Source organism: Pygocentrus nattereri, chromosome 8 (assembly GCF_015220715.1).
Source record: "Pygocentrus nattereri isolate fPygNat1 chromosome 8, fPygNat1.pri, whole genome shotgun sequence".
In the NCBI taxonomy this organism is placed as follows: Eukaryota; Metazoa; Chordata; class Actinopteri; order Characiformes; family Serrasalmidae; genus Pygocentrus; species Pygocentrus nattereri.
Genome location: NC_051218.1, coordinates 10355463 through 10377106, shown reverse-complemented (window position 1 = coordinate 10377106; position 21644 = coordinate 10355463). Strand labels below are relative to the sequence as shown.

General features: G+C 41.1%; 1 protein-coding gene across 2 annotated transcripts; it reads right to left on the bottom strand.

The window, feature by feature from the left end:
* Nucleotides 1-544: 544 nt before the first annotated feature.
* wnk1a (WNK lysine deficient protein kinase 1a) lies at nt 545-21628 on the bottom strand. 2 transcript variants are annotated; one of them, XM_017690324.2, is made up of 24 exons: nt 20933-21628; nt 18018-19191; nt 12739-12911; nt 12421-12641; nt 10706-10863; nt 9811-9899; nt 9474-9693; nt 9044-9332; nt 8751-8929; nt 8567-8647; nt 8299-8412; nt 6828-6907; nt 6437-6581; nt 6124-6240; nt 5901-6014; nt 5767-5821; nt 5522-5662; nt 4648-5432; nt 4440-4538; nt 3889-4343; nt 3556-3755; nt 3363-3467; nt 2967-3136; nt 545-2851 (listed from the first exon to the last, which is right to left on the bottom strand). In XM_017690324.2, the coding sequence occupies exons 2-24, from the start codon at nt 18750-18752 to the stop codon at nt 2567-2569; spliced, it is 5010 nt and encodes a 1669-aa protein (XP_017545813.1). In that variant the 5' UTR covers nt 18753-19191; nt 20933-21628; the 3' UTR covers nt 545-2566. The 2 variants fall into 2 exon arrangements, with proteins under 2 accessions (XP_017545813.1, XP_037396335.1); XM_037540438.1 differs by lacking the exon at nt 3363-3467.
* Nucleotides 21629-21644: the final 16 nt, after the last annotated feature.

The following is a 21644-nucleotide window of genomic DNA, read 5'->3' as shown; positions in this document are numbered from 1 at the left end:
CAGCAGCACTGCTGTGTCTGATCCCCTCTTACCCACACAACACACAGTAACACCACCACGTCAGTGTTTCTGCAGTGCCGAGAATAATCCATCCAAATACCTGCTTCATGGTGGTCCTATGCTAAAAAACAGATGTACTACAGTCTGTAATTGTAGAAGTGCTCAGTGTGTGACTAATATACACACATACATTTACTTTACATGGAAATTTTAATGAATTTGATTATGATTTGATGGCATGATGAGACATGGATATTATGTACTGGTTGTAGGAAAATATGATCAATGGGATTAAGTGAAATTCCTATATTCAAAGTGCTAAGTAAGTCTAATTTGTCTAAATTTCATACAGCATTTATATGCTGCCCTGGCAAAAACAAGTCTTAAAATCCCAATGCCCATTGCTAAATGCTCTGTTACTTTTGCACTGAATTGATCAATTCAGTCCACAATATTCTAATACTGTTTAGCTTGGGAAAACGCCTTGCTTGCACTGAGCGCATAAAACGAAACCACAATGAACCCAAAAAAATGAACCCAAAAATTGCACTGTTGCAAATTTTTAATTAATATTGTGTATATACAGTCTTTTAAACAAGATTAACACACAACCATCAATATCATCACCAAAAAGACCCAGGATGAAAATAGCTCAGAATTACCATATAAGCAGTATTACTTGCCTGTTTTTTTTTCCTTAACTTACAGATTTAATGCTGATTTAAATGCACAGATGAGATCCGTTTTAAAAACAAAAACATGCAATTCTGAGAACACTGAATACAGCAGGGTGTGATCTGTGACACTAGTGGTACTCTGAACAGTGTTTGCGAGAATGTGCTCAATGAAAATCAGATTTAGAAAAATTCATGCACTCAAGTATCAAAAGTAACATTAACCTCCCGTGCCTGTTTAAACTTTAAAATGGTGCATATTCTGCATTGCAGTAACATTTTTTTCCTTCTCTAGAGAAGTCAAGCTGATCATTTCAGAGGTGAGGAGTCACTTCTGTGTGGGAATGGCACTCTTTGTGGCTTAGTAATAAAAATGTTTGAGTGGTAATAGAGCATAAACACAAATCAGTTCTAATGTGCAATACTGTAATATTTAAGTTGTGGATGTTTCAATCCATTTTTGTTATAGGAAATATTTGAAAAATTGTCTGCCAATTCCAATAGGATAGTAATGGTCATTACTGACCATAAACGATCCACTTAAAGGGAATACTTAATGGGTGGAACATGCACTGTAAAAAATGATTTAAGGTTTTACCTTAAGTGTACCCTGGTTGGCTTATTTCGAGTTCATTAAACTTCAAATAGAAAGTTAAGAGAATGTGTTTTACATTCTGTTAACTTGTTTGAAGTTCAGTGAACTCAAATTTAAGGCAACCAGGTTACTTTAAGTTAAAACAATCATGTTTTATAGTGTACTAGTGCTTCAAGGCTGGCTCAAAATGAAAACATCTGGTAGTTTAGAAAGGCACCCCATATGCACGTAGTCCGGGGGTGTACAGGATGCTACACCCCGTAGTCATCCCAGACACCACAACCCACACTGCTTCTGTTTACATCCATTAAATTACAGTATGTGTTTTCAGGAATAACAGGGATAGAGTCTAGGCCTGACACAAGCTAGAGTCAAAAGGACTTCCACAAACACAAAAAAGTTGCAATTTATATATTTATAAAAGAAAAAAGGTGTAAAGTTTATCAAGTGCTATATCTCACTGCTTTTAAAACCTTCATATATTGCACATCTTTGTCATTTTAATTCAAATGCTAACATTTTAATGAAATGTTTTAAAATGAGCATACTTTAAATAATAATTAAAAAAAAAAAAACCTTGAAAGAAGGCGGTCCCCTACTATTCATGATTAACATGTAATATCATTTAAGCCTATAGCCCAACTTTACCATCAACAAAGAAGACTTTCTTTACTCCATACTACCAACTTACTTTATCCATCTTTTGCTTATTGCCGTCATGCTTAATTACAGATGTGTACTGGCAGCATTTATATTCCAAACTCGTCAACCTTCAACCGTAGCTTTTTTATTTTTTTAAATTACTCCATCCTGTGTAGATGAAAGGTTTTCATCTGGACTGCAAATTGTAAGATCACTGTGGTATTATTTTATGAGATGTATACCAGTTTTTTTTTATTTTATTTTACAAAAAAAAAAAAAAAAATAAATAAAAAAATCCATGCATCTTCATTTAAACAGACCAAATTTTAGGATTAACGTCTTAAGGATTAAGAGTCTAGCTTTCCTGTACTGCTCTGTACACATTGACCTCCACGTCCCAAAGCCTTCTTACCCTTCTGTACACACCTCAGGTGCTCAAGTTCTAGTGAAGTCATCATGAGTCTACTTGGTTTTCATTAGGTCACAAGACACCATTTTTTCATATTTAATTGTTTGTTCTTTTCTGTACTATTTCAGCATGACTGGTCTAGTCTAGTCTTGTCCTGAAACATATTTATTGAAAACAACCCAAGTGTCTTTAGTATGTATGTGGGGTGTTCCTAATCCGGTGCCAGTGGTGCTACGCCCTTCTGTCTTAACTTGCCTGAGTGCTCCGCAAGTTTGATCCTCCACCGTTATTTCCTGGTTTGTGAGGCCCTGTGGCCACATGGAAGCCTTGTTGAAGGCTATTTGTGGCTGTAGGCTGCAGCAAGCCCACCTGAGCATGTCCTGTTGGCCCTGTCCATTGTGGGGTAGTGTAATGGTAGCTGTACTGCTGTGAGGTCAAAGACAGCGAACCCTTCCTTCCAGTACTAGGGTTGGTGGACACATGACTGCCTATGGAGCAGAGCTGTGGTGCAGAAAACTTGCGAGGGTGTGTCTAGGGGAAAAACACATTCTATTTTGGCAACCACAACTAGTTACTTCACACACACTAAGACCGTTAAAACTTACAGCTTAAAATAAAAAGGTGGAAGAAGGTTTGTTCTGCTTACATCATGGCTTTGTGCATTCTGCTTTCCACTTTTCTTGACCTGTGCCAGGTTCATGGCATCCCGAGCAAAGTTATCCACCAGCTGGTGGAGGTCATCTGTAAACGTGCCTTTTCGAGGAAGATTAGTGGCTTGATTAGAACCATTCTCTGCTTTATTTATGATTGTAGTCCCTAAAAAGAGACGCATTTAAAACACTGTCACTGTTAAATACACAAGTACTGCATGTATTAAATGTGGTGGAATGACATGGAACAGAATGGACCAACAGATTAAGCCTAGATGCACAGTAAACAGTAGTGTAACTAGTGTCTAGATATCAAATGTGATGAGTGGCAAAAAAAAAGAACAGTTAAATAAAATATAAAGAAAAAATAAAAACCAAGAATATAATGTAACCTTCTGACTGAGCATCCTGAACAGGTGTACTCTGGGGAACTGGAATCTCCCCTGTAGCTAGCTGACTGACTGAAGCCTGCCTGCCTTGTGAAGAATATTTGTTTCCTACAAGCAGAGAAAATAATTTGGTTTTGAAAATAGGGATTTACCAGAATGTGTGTATAATGGAACTTTGTTCAGGGTAACTTGGTACCTTGTTGCTGGAGGCTGCCATGGTTGCTGCCACTGCGGCTTGACTTGCTGCCCTTGCCTTTTGTGGGCCTCCGCCGACCTCCTGCCACAGCTACAACAGAGGAGGCCACTACAGGGGGGTGTGTTTTTCCCATCCGTGCATATAGCTCCTCAATCTCTTTCTTCTGCTTAGTCTGCAAGGCCTGGATCTCAATCATATGTCTGCAATAAGCAAAAAATAGGTACTAAATAAATCAAAAAACACATTCCAGTAATCCACAACATAAGATGTCTAATAAAGTACAATAACAATAATCAAAAAACAAGTTTAGGTATGTAAATGGAAAAGTCCTACCTTTCCCTGAGCTGTCTGATCTCTTTCTTGAAGGCTTCATCCTCTGGCTCTGAGTCGTTGTCACTGCTTAAACAGCACTGAGAGTTGGTCTGGTTGGCTGGGGACATCCGGAGATCCTGACTGGTGTCTGGTCCTTCGATTGTATTTACAGTAGTACCGTCCTTTCCGGAAGTACTAACCAAGAAACGGCCCACTCTGATGTCAGAACTGGAGGTCACCTGAAAGCGACCAATTGTAGTAGAAGCAGTAGTAGCAGGGAGGGAGTCTGGAATGTTGTGTTCAGGGCTTGTCCTCTGCAAGGTTTGGGACTTATGGAGAGTGTTTTCAGGGCTTGAGATAGATGAGGAAGATGATAAAGAAGTGGTAGTGGATGAAGAGGAGACCATAGTTTGTACGTGACCATAGTTTGTTGTGGCAGGAACACCATCTACTATTTGATCAGTAGCCACAGAAACCTAGACAGATTTTAAAAAGAACAAATTTCTGGTGTATTTAATTATGTCACTGTCATAAATTTGGTATGCTGTAAGGGGAGAAACATTTGAGAGTACCTGAAATCGACCAAGTTTAAAACCTTCACTATCTGGTGCTGCATCAGGCTGGGTGTTCTCTGCAGCATTTTCACCATTCTGAGGTCCAGGCACAGATGTCTGTGAGAGTCAAGAGCAAAATGTTTATATAAAATAGATAAACACCAAAAAGGAAGAAACTACCAAAACAATAAATGTTCTGACAGTCAAAAAATGCTATGATGCCAACCTGAAGTCTTTGCAAGCCAGGGTCAGTCTGAGGAGTTTGCACATATATAGTAGCTGTTCCTGCTTGGGCTTGAGAGGCAAAGGTGCCAGGAGCATAGTGTCCACTGGAGCTCAGGGACAAACTGGCTTGTGGAATGTGACCTGCACTCGAAGTCAGGCCAGACGGAGGAGAGCTGATGCTGTTGGGGGGTGAGGAGGTGGGGGCCATGTCGGCAGAACCGTCAGGTTGGGCCAAAGGGTTTGAGGAAGAACCCTGGTCATGGAAAAGAGAGCGAAGCTTCTTGTCCAAGGCATGGATGTCTTCGATGCCTGGTGACTTTCCCTGCGTTTCCCCCTCACTCTCTCCACAGTGGCTGGGGGCAGCTACAGGCAGTGGCGTAGGGGTTGAGGAGTGGGCAAGTGGCCCCTGTGGGACGGAGGCAGCAAGAACAGGCAGCTGCTCGCCAGCAGATGGTGTAACAGTGTTGTTGCTCTCAGGCTGCTGGTAGGAAGCAGTTGGGGTGGGCAGCGAGGGGCGACGCTGACAGACAGGCTGCTCTGATAGAGCAGAGGAAGGAGATATCCTGCCTGTTCTGGGGAGCTGAGCAGCAGAAGGTGGTGAAGTAGAACCTTGGGTTACAACAGGGACATTGACAGAAGTGTTCTGTGCAACTATCCCTGTGCTCTGGTATACAGATTGAGTCACAGGTCCTCCAGGTTGAGTAGGTAATACAGAAATTTGGTTGGTGTTGGGAACTAGGTTGCTTTGGTCTTGTTGTGTATTGCCAGCTGGGGTAGGATCACACACTGCAAGTAATAAAAACAAATACTTAAAGAAATGCATGTCATGCACCAAAGAAAGGTCTTTCTCTTGGCAGCAGGAGAAAATGACCTACCTGTCAGGTCATCTCCGAAAGATGTGCTAGCTGAGGGAGGGCCATAAAATGGCTCCCGCAGTCGTGCTTCTGGCACAGGGCTGACAATAAAACGTCGTCCAGCTGAATGCACCACTTGCGCAGCCACATTTGGTGGGACACCTGTAAATAAAAGAAAACCAACATTAAGGAATTAAATCTTAATACTATTACCACGTAATAAACTACAAATAACTTAATGTTAGCTTTACTTAAATTATGCTCACCGGAAAGATTAGGAGTTGATATCTCAGGTGTTTGCTGGTTTGAGTTGCTTATCACCTATAACCGTAAAGAGCGTTAACAATACTTGCATGTTTTGTAGTACATGGAGCAACGTAGAAGAAAGGTCATCACATACCTGAGGATAACTGTCTTTTATAGCTTCTCCTTTCTCATCTGCCATATCTATAACCTCTCGCACCTGCTCAATAAAAGACTCGCGCTCACTCTCCAGAATGAAGTCACTCTTGACCTAATGCAGAATGAGATATTAAATTACTCAAAAACATTTTGAAAAATCACTTTGGATTAGATTAGCAGACTGCCTTGCAATGGAGGACACAATGAGTAAAAAAAGCTACCATGATCCGTGCAATTTCTTCAGGGTTGTCTCCATCCAGATCAAACTTGAATGTCACCATTTTTCTGTTGTGGGTTTCCAACTGGCATTCAGCCACTCTGTCACCAATATTAGAAATCTGAAATTTAAATCAAACTTGGAGAATAAATACAAGTAGCGCCAGAACTACGGATTCCGATTTCTGGAAGATTGTGAATAAATGCATTTCTCTTTTATCTAATTACTAAACTATTTTTAAGCCCTACTGAATAAGACTTCTATCTGTCAAGCAGTTAATCACAGGGTAAGTTCAAGCCTAACTGATAAGCACTTACATTGAGTACAATGAGCTTGCCCTTGGCCATCTTGTCATGACGTGAACGGCTGCGGACAGAGCGACGCTGGTGGCGCTTCATAGAGCGAGCCTCATGCCTGCCATCATTCCCATCACTGAGCCCTGATGCTGCATCTGACAGACCACTGAGACAAAACAAACCAAAAACATCAGTGCTTTTATGTGGGGATTCACTTCACCCACACTTCAGCCAATTTTCTCTTAAAAATTTTAAATTAGCTAACAGTTATGAAAGCTAGCAGGAACTGGTTAGCATTATTCAAATATCATGCCAAATATATACTCATAAATGACTGTCAGTCATTGTTAACTACAACTGCACTTTTTGGATTTGTATTTATTGCAAATACTAATTTCTTTAAGAGACATACCTCTCTGTAGATGGTGGAATCAGCACTGACTGTGCTTGAGTCTGCTCAGAAGGTAGAGGCTCGGACACACTCTGAGGAGTCTGAAAGCGTGAATAGGAATGAATATATGTTGAGTGTAACTTTGACAAGTACATTTCATGATGCAAATACACTAGTGGGTTACCAAATTGTATAGTGTCAAAAACAAAGAAAAACAAAACAGTTCTCATTTTCAGTCACTGTCACCAAAATATCAGTCATCTGAGTTTATGATATATATTTTTTGAGGTTTTTATAGCTCAGCTGCATTATTCAAGATCATGTCACACACTTTGTACATGTCAGGGTTCTGCAATCAAGTCTTAATACAACCACATGTTTATATAAGGTTTGCTCCCTGATATGCAGCCATATCAGTTTTTTGTGGATAAGATTGCTGACCCTTGTTCTAAACCAAACGTGTTCTATTCTAATTGAAATTGCATTAAACTTACAAATGTTTATATTTACACCCCTAAAAACATACACACCACACAAGAGTTTAAAGAACTACATTCAGAAATTTTCCTATTTTATATAAATAATCTAGATCTTTCAGTCTAGCTCTCTGAAGCCTCGGTTAACAAGGAAGCAAAACGGGGATGGGGGGGTCCTACACACACACACAAGCACACCCCAGTACTTGGCACCATCTGTACCTGAAAGGCCTGATACAAGAAATAGAGCTGTTCAGCATTTGGAGGTGGAGAGAAAACAGGAGGGCTGAGTTGGCTTGCCCAAATCTGACAGCCAGCATGCAAGATAGGGGGGAAGGGGTATAAAACAAGAGAAGAATGAAGTTAACGAATTAAGTTTACTGGGTTTGGTAGACTGAGAATAGTAATACCCCTTAGAGATGCAGTAATTTACAATACTTAAGCAGCTTCTTTAATGGAATTTGCTCTGTGTAATAAGATGTTTGTTAAGCGATGCTTGGTCAAAGGTTCTGCAATGCAGAAGAAATGGCAGAGCAGAAATGCCAGCATTTGTGTGTCAAACCAGGCCACACTAGTTTGTCATAAAGGATAAAGGACAACAAAGCACTGTGACTTAAAGACAACCTAAAACATCAAATTTTATCCATCACATGTAATGACATTGTTACTTCATAAACTGATTTAAATTACTTAAAGGTATAAATACTAACACTAGTTTATTGAGGCATTTTGTTCATGTAAATCATGTACAACGAATGTGTTAAAACTGGAGGAGAATCAAAAATTGCTTCATATGAAAGTCAAGTAAGGTCTGCATGTGATGTCAACAATACTCAGAAGTGAGAGACATCTGGAAATGGTATAACTTGGGTGACCAAACGAAAAGGAAACAAAAGATGCTTAAAGCGTGACCAGCAACTGTATGAAGAACCAGTTTCATTGCAGACTACAAAGATGTATGCATATTATTGGAAAATGAACACCTCCACAAATGGTGTTAAAATAAAGTACTGTACCTGTAAGATATGAGTGCCTTGTGGTGGGTGTTGAGTGGAGCTCTGCTGACCAGCAATGCCATCTAATGGTGGCTGATGATGCTGCAGGGACATACCAGGCTGAACAGGAACAGTCTGTTGGCCAGCCAAGGGGAAAAAGAAAAAAATGTAAAGGCAGATTTACATAAACATTAGGGATTTTGTAGGTTCTTCCCACCAATCATGATTTAGCTGTAGGCATGATATCATTGGAAAGAGCTACTCAAAATGTGTAGGATGTGATGTGTACCTGCAGTGGAGCAGTATTTCCAGGAAGGGACACAGGGACTGAAGACAAAGCACTGCTGCTTTGTGCAGGAGGGGTTTGTGGCTGATAGAAGGACAAGGAAAAATAGATTTGCATATACAACAACTCTGCAAAACAGACAACAGTGTCAAATGCTGCAGAATTAAACAGCTAGAGGATAACTCACGAGGCTGTGTGTTTGGATCCCTGTTTGTTGCTGGGGTAGTAGTGGAGGAGTGTTGTGTGCAGTTGCAGAGGGCTGAGGCAGCTGCTCAGGCTGTACAGACGTATATGTGGATAGAACTGGCTGACCACTGTGAGATTCAGACACAGTAATGGAGGACTGGACTTCCATACCACCAATGGCTGCAAGAGAAAACAGATCCTATACCAGCCACTTCATAGCACATTTTACAGACATTTTAAAGTGGCAAGTAATGCAAATATCTGGAAAAGAATAATCTCTGTAATGATGCTTACTTGATGCAGGGGCCCCAGGCTGCTGCACCTGGTGCTGCTCCCCCTCAGGCTCCTCCGTCTCCATGGGAACTGGCGCTAGAGTGGGCACAGGGGGCTTTGCAGTAGAGGACTGAGGACAAGAGGGCTCACCCTGAGCCTGCAGTCCCCTCTCCTCTTCCTGCTTCCTCTTTTCCTGTCCATCCCGCACCAGCTGCCGCTGTTCTCTCTTCCTGCAGATCAAAGCCACACGGTCTTTTATAGCCTTGGCTATGGTCTTATGGTCGCCCTCACACACATAGCCCGAGTCCACCTGGGGAGGAAGGGAGAGAGGAAAAGTGTGTGAGACAGCTATAAAGAGATGCTCTTTTGGTGACTAGTAAGGGGAAGGCTTAACCAAATGAATACAAGTTTGAACATCTACAAAAATTAATGGTGCAGTGATTTCCGCTACCATCTCTTGCGCTACGTCCTCTGGGACATCTTTGTGGAGATCAAAGGAAAACTCAATGGCTTCATTATCCTTGTATTTCCCCTTAAGCTTCTTAACATCTTCAATGCGCAGCCACAGCTTGATGGCAACCATCTCCCCATCATCCTCTTCAGCCAGTTCAACACGAACACCTGTCTCTTCCTGGAAAAAGGCGTGGTTCAACAGGTCCTTGATGGAATATCTTAATAATAATAATAAAAAAAAAACAACAAAAAAAAAAAAAAAACAGTATTTGAGGTAACAGTTTATTGGCAACATGGGACACTTTGTATCATTGTTGTTTTGTTGATCACCAAACCTCTCATCTTTGTTTTGACGAATGCAACCTTCAATGATTTCCTTGACTTCAGGAATAGCGACCTTATCAAAACTGCCAGGCTTCACCCCCTACAAGAGTCAAACAGAAAATGCTCAAATCATTTAGATTCCGCAGAGAGACTAAAACCTATTTTTAAAGCTGGAAGCTTTGCCATGACATGTCTTGGCTGCAACTACTACACGACAAAGTCACCTCCCTAAAAAAGAAAACCTTTTCAATTAATTACTCTGTATGCCAAGGCCACTGCTCTGTGCCTTGCAACTTTTGCTATTTATAAATATATGTATGCATATTTATTTCATATTCTTACAAACATTTTGATCCACAAGATCATGCTTAAGTACTTGAAAGGTTACAGTCATATATACACATAAAAATACATAAAGCAGGTAATGACCAAGGAAATTATTTCCAATAATTTAAATCAAATTCTTTTCTTAATGCCTCCCAAAAAGCAATTTTTAGCAGCCAACAAGGTCTTAAAGGGTGTGCTGAAGTTCAAACCTCATGAGAGAATGCCAAGAATCCACCAGGTTGGAATCAATTTTTAAAGAAAGAAAAAGATTGTGTATTTGCATGTGTGTTGTTTCATAGTTTCATGTCATCTTCTAAAATGTTTGACTGGTAGCATGTTTGCTCACAAAAAAAATAAAATAAAAAAATCACTCCAGTCCAAAATGAAGTCAGTAACTAGGACTTCAACTTCAGTCCGTACTGGAAGACAACTTACCACTCAGAGAGGGAAAAAAAAAAAAAAAAAGAGTAAAGAAAATGCTTCACACAAGGCCAAAAAGGGGAAGACTAAAAGAACGTAGCAAAGGAGGGGGAGGAGGATGAGCACACATGGCTCTCTCCCCCAGGGGTGAGGACTTACGCTGGTCACTCTGCGATAGATCTGTGCCGCATTCTGGCACTCGGAGTACGGGTACTCAGAGGTAGCCATCTCCAGCATACACATCCCAAAGGCATAGACATCCACTGACTCGTCATACTTCTCCTCATACATCTCAGGCGCCATGAACTCAGGGGTACCTTAAATCAAAAGAACGGTTCAGAACTCTCTCTCTCATTGCCCTACTACACCCTCTCCTGTGAAGTGGAGAGAGGAAGGTGATGGTGTTGATGTCCACGCTGGCAACCTGTGAGAAGAGAGAGAGGTAGAGAGAGGGAGAGCAAAAAGGGATAGAAAGCAAAAAAAAAAGAGGAGGGGGAAACCACGCTCAGTTAGCCTGTCTTCATAAAAAGCCCAAGTTTCTCAGTGTAAGATCTTTAGGGCAGGGCTGTGGAAACAAAACTGGAGTACAGAACCTACTACAAGGCCTGGACTGACCAAAACTCAAACTCAGTCAGCAACCAGCGACACAGATTAAGATAGAGTGTTAGGCATTCAAAATCATTTAAACAAGCCGAGATAAAGGCAGAGTGAGGTGTTAGCCAAACAGATAACTACTGGGAAAAGTCTGAGGTGAGTCAATGGTCAGTCAACAGCCCATAACTATTAATTCAGGGAAAACTAAACTCCCAGCTATGGAAATAACTTCTGTCAAGACCTCAGCTTTTATTAGCGTCTGCAGAAAATCCCCTTTAATAGACACCTACCTTTTTGATAAACCTGTAAGAAAAAAAATGGTAAGTTGAAAATCCTAAGTAGAGCAGATTCCATAGCTAGTTACTGATTAGTGAGGTTCTGCACAACAGCTTGAACTGTAAGAAAGCTGCCCATTGAACAAAGACCTCACACAGAAAAACTTAACATATTTGGAATGGATTTGGATTGTAATGTGTCACATTGTACTGGTTGACTTACCAGGCCCATTTTCTGCATACTTACTGCCTGTACTGCAGTACACTAAATAATCCTTAAAGTGGAATAAGGGGAGATCTGAGGTTAGAATCTAAGGATTCCCAAAATAATAAAAAGGATCCTAGAACTACAACCAAGAGGAAGACAGGGAGACAGATTAAGGCTGTGATCTTAAGACACTGAAAGAAAAAAGGCAAGCACAGAGGACCTACCCTTAAGAGAAAAAAAATAACAAAGTTAATTAGCATTAACATCATACGTTTCATTGAAGAAACAGACCACAAATTCTCCAAACCACAGGATGAAGATAATTCAGAACGGTACCTGAAAGCCCAGGGCTCACCTCTAGCTTTCATGCTATCCTTTTGCCATGATCAGATCTGGTTTGCCTGCAGACAAGCCACAATACAACTACGCACATCACGGACAAAAGGAGAGTTAAGGAGCTACTTACTCTCTGGGAGCACCTGAAATAAGTGCTTCTTAAAACACTGAGGACAATATGAGTACAAAACTGATTTTTGACCTAGGGAAAGGAGGAGAATCCTGAGTTGGGAGAGAAACAGAAAGCACGAGAAGCAGGGGCCCTGGTTTGCTGTGGTTTGGGGGCTCACGGTAATGCTGTGGTCTGCCTTCGCACCACACTGTTAAATCACACTTTTAGAAGAAGCATAGGAAGAGAAAGAAACTTCAGAACAAGAGGGACTTTCTTTTCCTTCCTGGAGAACCCGCACAGCGAGTTGACATAAAAACACTATGTCATGCTGTGATTTATAGGATCGTACCTATGACACTTTTGGCAAAAGAAGCCCTTTTGAGCGTAGCAAGGCCCAGGTCTCCAATCTTGACGGATCCAGTGGGGCCAGTAATGAAGATGTTGTCGCATTTGAGGTCGCGGTGGATGATGGGAGGGGATCTAGTATGAAGGAAGTGCAGCCCCTTCAGAATCTGTCGACACCAACTGCGCAGGACTTTGATCTTCATCTCCTTAAACCGCTTCAAATACCTGCAAACCAAAGCAAGCGTTACATCAAATAAATTAACATGTGGAAACCTGGTTGGTAAGCATTAGATTAGACAAAACGAAAAAATCATGCACTTACGTCTTTAGGGTTCCAGATGTCATAAGCTCCGTCACAAGCACAATACACTTCTTCCCCTTGGAGGGGGACTCCCAGGAATCATAGAAGCGTACTATGTTGGGGTGCTGTAGACCCTTAAGCATGCCAGCCTCCTCTTTGAAACGCTGCCTCTCAGACTTCGATAATTTACGGTCCTGAAAATTTAGGATACGGAAATTTAGATAAGGAACCCAGTCTTGCAATTTGTGGTTTTGGCAATATTAAACAAACAATTCCACCCACCAACACCAGCAGCATACTGCATAGGGTTTGGAACACAATGATTCTCATTTAAAGAATACTGAAAGTGTTAATGTAATTGGGAAAAAAAAGCAAAAAGTATGTATGTTATTGGTCACAATTACTTCTTACAGAACATTTAACATAAACTAATTAGCAGTTTACACCATCAAATCTCAAGCCCATGGCTTTATTGAGATGAAGGGCGTTAGGGAGGACTGGACATAAACTGTATCACTGAGCATACATAAAAGTGTACATACACAGGAAGTTAACCTGCTAACTTTTTTTGCTAAATTTTTTAATCTTCATGATTCTCTAGAAGGAAATATACTGGTGTGAAAAAGTGTTTGGCCCCTTCCTGATTTCTTATTCTTGTCACACTTAAATGCTTCAGATAATATATATATATATATATATATATATATATATATATATATATATATATATATATATATATATATATATTAGACAAAGATAACACAAGTAAACACAAAATACAGTTTATAAATGAAGGTCTTTATTATTAAGGGAAAAGGAAATCCAAACCTATAAGGCCCCGTGTGAAAAAGTGATTGCCCCCCGAACCTAATTACTGGTTGGGCCACCCTTAGCAGCAACAACTGTAATCAAGTGTTTGTGATAACTGGCAATGAGTCTTTTACAGTGCTGTGGAGGAACTTTGGCCCACACATCTTTGCAGAATTGTTGTAATTCAGACACATTGGAGGGTTTCTGAGCATGAACCGCCTTTTTAAGGTCATGCCACAGCATCTCAATCGGATTCAGTCAGGACTTTGACTAGGCCACTCCAAAGTCTTAATTGCCGGACTTGCCGGTGTGTTTTGGATCACTGTCCTGCTGCAGAACCCTGCACTTCAGCTTGAGGTCATGAAGAGATGGCCGGACATTCTCCTTTAGGATTTTTTGGTAGACAGCAGAGTTCATGGTTCCATTTACCACAGCAAGTCTTCCAGGTCCCGAAGCAGTAAAACAGCCCCAGACCATCACATTACCACCACATTTTACTGTTGGTATGATGTTCATTTTCTGAAATGCTGCGTTACTGTAATGGGACATACACCTTTCAAAAAGTTCTTTTGTCTCATCAGTCCACAGAGTATTCTCCCAAAAGTCTTGGGGATCATCAAGATGTTATCTGGCAAAACTGAGACGAGCCTTTATGTTCTTTTTTCTCAGCAGTGGTTTTCGTCTTGGAACTCTGGGTAAAAATGGCCTGCATGGCAGTCTCTTTCTTACGGAGTCATGAACACTCACCTTAACTGAGGCAAGTGAGGCCTGCAGTTCTTTGGATGTTGTTGTGGGGTCTTTTGTAACCTCTTTGATGTTTCATCGCTGTGGTCTTGGGGTAATTTTGGTCAGCTGGCCACTCCTGGGAAGGTTCACTACTGTTCTATTTTTCCGCCATTTGTGGATAATGGCTCTCACTACAGTTCGCTGTAGTTCCAAAGCTTGAGAAATGGCTTTATAACCTTTTCCAGACTGACAGAGCTCAATTAATTTGTTTCTCATTTGTTCAAAGATGTGATAAACTAGTTAATTTATGTTTTAATGGGGGGGTGTCACTTTTTCCACACAGGGTCCTGTGAGTTTGAAATTCTTTTCCCCCTTAATAATAATAAAGACCTTCATTTATAAACTGCATTTTGTGATTACTTATGTTATCTTTGTCTAATTTTTAAAATTTGTTTGGTGGTTTGAAAAATTTAAGTGTGACAAACATGCAAAAAATAAGAAATCAGGAAGGGGCAAACACTTTCACACCACTGTACAATCTAAAAACAACCATGATACATCCTTCAAGGCAGGAAGACAATAAGAGTGTTTGATAACCTGGAAATGGGCTATGGATGAGATACTGATTGAAGGGGGAAAAAAAGATACAAGAATAGATATAACTTAAAGTCTTCTTCCCCAACTGATAAACATTTCCATTTCATTTTTAAAACAAGATAATGGTCATATAATTTAAAATATCCCAAGTACAAATTGGGAAACGCTTAAAATCACTTTCAAGGTACTACCCATTGAATTTATGTTGCAACATAACGCACCCTGAATGGCAGAGACATGTTTCTAAAACAATGCAGAACACTCTGCAACTCTAAGTATGACCTACATTCATTGCATGCGGTTACCCACAATTCCTGGAATGAGAAACAGCCAGCCATAACTTGGAGGTCTTCCAAAGGCACCACCCCCCAAACGTGATATTAAAACTCACCCATCCAACATTATTTTTATAAGCAAAACACAACACTCTCTTCATAATGACTTCAAAAGGTTAAACCCAGCAATAAACCATCACAACACAGATGGAATAGCTTTGGGAGGCGGGGGTATATTTGAAGAGAGTGAGGTCACCCTAACCCAGTGACCTAGTTTTGTTCTCTACAACTGCAGCACATTTCCAAAACTTTTAAACATTCATAGCCCTCACTGGCCACCAGGACCAGAAACCATGGGAGTTTCCCCAGTGGAGAGACAGCCCACATGACAAAGTACATAAAGTTCCTCATTAACCCTTAGAGCTCTTTAGGATCTCTACACATTTGTCTACACAAAGAAAGGAATCTGAAAGCTTCTATGTTTTTGATAATATACCTGATGTGTAGCTCATTACCTAAATTGTGTTTTCATACATTGGATTTCTGAGATACTGCCAATTCAAAATATAAATACCTAGCAAAAATTACAGTCTGGTCCAACACAGATTTCAACCCTTTATACTTCATTTTAAATGGATCAGAGCTTATTAGCTTTATGAAAAAGGCCTGTTTAGGATACTGAGGTGTCACAATGTTAAAAAAAATGTGAAACATTCAACACAGAGCACATTAACATCAGTACACCTGCAGAATAGTGCACTAAACATTAACAAGTTTTATCTTCAAAATTAACTTCTAATCGCCCGTAAAAATGAAAGTGGTGAGAGCCATTTTGATAAACCATCAGATCACATCTACATTCATTATTTATGAATGTCATATAGCACAGTACACTGGGGCACAGACAGAGCTTATATTTAGGTTTTCAGTCATACACAACTTCAAATATTTAGGTTTGAACTGTAATGGAACTGCTGATATGAAAAGTTAACTGAAGAAGTATATGACCTGAGACAGTGCTGGACACCAAATATAAATATATGGACTGCATTAACATTTGCTTTAGTGGTTAAACAAAAGCAAAGAAGCACAAAACACTTCTTCAAAATAAGACAGAAGTGAAACCTATCTAAATTCTTTCATGTGCTGCGACCTACATATTATTCAAACATGTGTGTCATGTGAGATATGAGACTAAAGTGGGAGGGGAGTATCCCAGTGTTTTGCAGAAGCGGTGCATGCATACTGCCTTCTGGCACAGATACCTGTATTTGGTCCTGTACCGCTGCAATGCTGTGCATTGCATGGAAGCAAAACCATGAACAAATAACGGCCTAAGCAAGTGACAAATAAATAAACAAGTGTCAGAGAGAGAGAGAGAGAGAGAGAGAGACAGACACAGACAGACAGACAGACAGAGAAAGAGACAGAGACAGAGAGAGAGAGAGAGAGAGAGAGAGAGAGAGAGAGAGAGAGAGAGAGAGAGAGAGAGAGAGAGAGAGAGAGAGAGAGAGAGAGAGAGAGAGAGAGAGAGACAGAAATAAGAGCCTGCAAGGAAACTGAGTGTGAGACACTGAAGAAAGAAAACCTGAGAAAGAGAGCAAAAGAGCGAAAGTGAAAAAGATACTGCAGCTTTTGTTTCAGCAGGTTTCCTCAGCTGGCTCAACCCGAGGACTGTTTGCACTAGAGATGCAGCTCACGTGATCACACCCCATGCCCTGCCATCTCTCGGCAGCAGCAACAGCAGAGGGGGTGGGGGTGGAAAGGGCAGCAGCAAGCCTCAGCAGGCCGCAGAGCTGCTCCTTACACAGAAGATTACACATTCTTTGGCAGGAAATCTGACCCACTTTTGAAAAAGTGCACGAGCGTGTTGCAGCGGCATACACAGAGCAAAATTTCTCACAAGTGCCTGCTTGATTTCCTCTCTTAACCCCTCTGAAACAGGAAACAGGATGTCAATAAAGGCAAATAGAGACTTGAGGGAAACGGGTCACAACCCAGTGTTTTTCTGGCAGATAGAGTTTATTTCTGGTTATGTGGTCTGCCAGTACCATTAAGAAAATTGTGCAGCAAAACCATTTTCAGTACTATGATCAGAGAAATTGCTCATGAGGGACTCATAACAGCTAGGTACTCAAGACTACAAAACCAATCAAAATAATACGTTGGCATGACTGTTGGATATTGACAGCTCTTCAGATACATGCCAGGGAGATATTATTTATGCAACAGTCTTCCAAGTCAGGTACATCTAATTCTGGTTGATTAGGTTTAATTCTTTGCCAGTATGTACAGCAATGGGTAAATGACATCATGGAAATTTGTGGTCTTAAAAAAAAAAAAAAAAAAATTCCAATAACGGGTAGTATCTGCCATTTAGGGATGCAACGATTCACTGAATTAATTCTTCACGTAGGTTGGGTTCTCATTTTTCTATGCAATGCTGCAAAAGTGAAAAAAGATAAAATCCTGGAATTTCAGGGTAATGCCATCTCACTGAATTAAACGGAACTGCTACAGAAAAAGGACTAATTCCTAAAACCGTAACTCACTTTTCTGTACTGACGTTCTATTGGTGTTTTTGTGGTCATATTTCTCCCACACGGTAGTTGACGATGTCTCATATTATTAATTTACTGTTTTGTCCTTCTGTTCATTCTTAAAACATTTTTCTTGCAAACAATGAATTAAAATAATTCTACTTGTTTTTTTAAATGTGCCATTTCTGTTTCGCTGGTGCATTTTTTCCATTCGTAAAAGTTCACAAACCTCAGAAAAAAAACATCATGTATTGCAAAAATATATTCAACAATACCTACCCTTAGACATGAATTTAAGGACTTACTTTAAACAAGAATTATGCTGTACAAAAGGAAAGAACCTAAACCTTACCTGAAGTTCACACCACGCGACCTCCACAGTTGTCTCTGTATCCAATCCTTTATAAACGGTCTTGAATGAACCACGTCCAATCTCGATATCAAACTTCAAAAATCGACCATCAGGCGAGGTACCAACCGCCTTTGTCTCAACCTCTTCGATGTCTTCTTGTTCCTTCTTCTCTGCCTCACGCTGTTGCTCTGCCTCCACTCGAGCCTTCTCCTTACATTCCTCATCTTCCTCCTTTTCACACTTTGCACCTACGCTACTTGCCTCCAGCTCCAACACCTCACTGGGTGGTCCCAAAGCAGGCACCTGTTTCGTCTCCCCATCACAACCCAATGACACCAAAGGTCTCTTCTCTGCAACTATCTCTTCATGGATGCCATCATCTGCACTCTCTGTCTTCACCACCACTGGCCTTTCAACCCCAGTAAGGTCAACCGAAGCAGCGGATTTTGTTTCCCCAGCACCGTGGTCAGTGGAGGAAGTGGAGCAGTCTGGTGGTGAGCGCAGAAGGCACACTTTGCTGGGAAGGTCCAAAGCTGTAGCATTAGAGTCACAAATAACACTGCGACGGAAAAAACGGTGCTCGCCTTTCAGCTGTTCTCGCTCCATGGTGTGATGGCGGCGGCGGACCTCAGGACCGAACCGTTCACCCAACAGCGAGTCTGAGCTGGAGCTGTTGGTGTTCTTCGAAGGGGGTGATAGGAACTTGACCATTTTGTCTTTGAGGCTTTCAGACATATCTTCACCCACAGAGAGTGAGCAGACATTCAAATGCTATATCACATCCATACACCCACAGAAAGGTAATGAAAAAGACAGAGAGGCTTCTTTTCCACCTTTTTTTCTGCTTTGGAGTTACAAAATCCAGATTCGTCTCCCTCCTGATGAGCAGTTCAGATAAAGTCAATACTCTTAGAAACTAAAGAGCTTGAGGAAAGCAATGGAAGGGTAGTGTGAATGAAGTAGGGCAGGATATGTTCATAGACTAGTACAAACTCATAATGCACACAGCCTTTCAAACTTAGGTCATCCATTGTCTGTGGAACCGTGGGAAGCATTCACTCAACATAAGGGGTGACCTGAGATGGTCTGCAAACAGCCTGCTGTAAAACTTGATGAGCACTTTTAAAGCTGCAGGTTGTACAGTGTGCCAAGTGTGATCCGAGCTTCTGTGTCACTGAAACAAACAAAAAGTATACTTTAATCAAAGGCCTAAGCCAAAGAAATAAATGTGTGTTTGCACTGACATGATTTCTTGTTTTTTAATTTTGATAACACATGTAGGTGGAAAACCCCAAGGCAGACCGTAATGAAGACCAAAGCCAAAAGCACAACCAATACTTAGCGATATCCTAGTCATGGTGGACACGTTTGCAAAGAAACCTGTCTCGATAAACAGGCTGAAATGAATTTTAGGATGGCAAAGGTCAACATAGACATTTTCTTCCCCACCTGTCATGTGCATCAAGCCATGTTTATCAGCTGGTATGTCCATGCAGCAACCAAGACATGATCCACTAACAGATTTGCAAGCTGAGTATCTAGCTCAGGCATTTTTATTTAAACCCAGTCACTTTAAACTTGAATAAAACCAGTGTAACACTTTCACAGCTGAGTTATTAGATATGCTACAGGCTGACATAAACCGGTTGGCTTGAAATGACTCACCCTTGGCTAGACCAGTCAATCTAGATAGCCATCAAGCTACTTTAGAAAGATTACGACGGTAATAACATGACAATTTTTTTTATGATTAAACAGTAGAGAAATTTAGCCGTCAATGGATCTCAGTATGAGGGCTGTGCTTATACCACATGATTAACTGGGATGTAAAATCTTGAGTTTCAGAAGTCCTTTTTGTTTTACTCTACAATCGAGTGTCTATAGTGGTGGTGTTTCCGTCTCCTGTCGCCACATCAGAGAGAGCTGCCTGTGTTCCACCGCCTGGCTTTTACATGTTTTTGGCTAAATCAAACCGGAGTAACACAGCAGTTTACACACCTTTATGTGGTGGTGGTGATAGATGATTTCATTCGCCACACTAAATGTCCTGTAGTAATAATTCAATGCGGCACTGTATCGTTAACATTCACCAAAACTCGTCGATGCTTCTTCAGAAACGTTTCGCATCTGTACTTTCTGAACTCCCGAGAGGCCATGTTCCTAAAACACGGTGAAATATTGATATGTTCGCATCACTTACGCATGACAATTCTAACGAAAATGCCCCAAATGGTTGTACCAAGTTATCGCCACGCTGCAGCGACCAAAAGGTTTGGCTTTAACATTAGTAACGAAGCCTTTCAGATAACCAGGTAGCTTATAGAAGTTAGCCATGTGCCGTTAGCAGTAAGTTTTACCTTTCAATGAATGACCAGCACTAACTGCGTCCTTCCCTTCTTTTTCGACCAGTCTGATTATCTAACTTTACAATATTACTGTGGACTAACTAACTATGCTCCTCCTAAAAAGCGGTTTTACCACCAGGCTGAATTTAGCTTCTTATATGAATTTTCCGTTCCACCTTAAATCGCGCTGCAGTGTGGCACGGGTGTAATAGGTGTACATGCGCCAGAATGCAACTGCCGCACCATTTAAGGTGGAACGGAAAATTCATATAATAAGCTGGCAAATAAGAAGCTAAATTCAGCCTTATAGCTTGCGAGCCAATATTAACGTTAGCAGCTACTTCATTCGACATCGAATTGGACTTGAACAAGGTAACCTAACCTACCTATCCAGCTAGTTAGATCTAGACGACGACGGCTAATTCGGCTAATTAGCCAGCTAAATCGCTAAATCGGTTTGGGGAGGCGAACAAGGACAAGGAATAACATAACCTTGCTAAAGCTAACGCTAGGTACATACATTACACACACACACACACACCTGACGTTATTACTTTTGGTGAGACGTACCGTAGTCATCTTGAATTCTTCTTCGCTTGTAAAGAAAGCGCCTCGGGAACCGTTGTAAATCCCTTAGCCTCAGTTCATTCAGCTGGATAAATTTTAACGTACGATATTATTATTTGATTTTGGCCGTTTCATTGTACAGAAGTTGTGCGGATTTTTTATTCCTCTGCTGTCTTTCACAGACAGAAATCGAGGCTGAAGAGGCCGAGCGGGCTCCGCTTGAACACTAACCGCCGTCGGAGTGACAAAGTTCGAATGTCAGCACGCGCTTCTTCCGCGCTCGCGGCTGCTCTCGCGAGAGCGCGCGGCTCCTTTTGTTGTCGCTTCTCCTTCTTCAGTCTTAGTTTCCTCGTTCAGCTATCAGCGTTTATAACCACTCAATACGATTCAGCGGCCCAAACAAAAGACACGTCTGTGCACACCTGACACCAAGCCATCACGCGCCAGTCCAAGACGTGTACAAGAATGAAGAATCTCCGCAGCAGCGCGAAATCGCTTTAGTTACTTATTGCGAATGATGCTGATATCCATTAGTCCTTAATGCATCCAGTGTCCACTCCGATCATTTATGGATCAATAGCGACCGTTTTATAGCTTTCCCATCGCCGTGGCACCCCGTAAAAAAACAATCACCGCGAGCGCTTTAGAACAGCATGCAGCGTTCAACAAGCGCAATCTGCATTGCCTTCTCCTCCTCTAGTCCAGACGGCCCAAA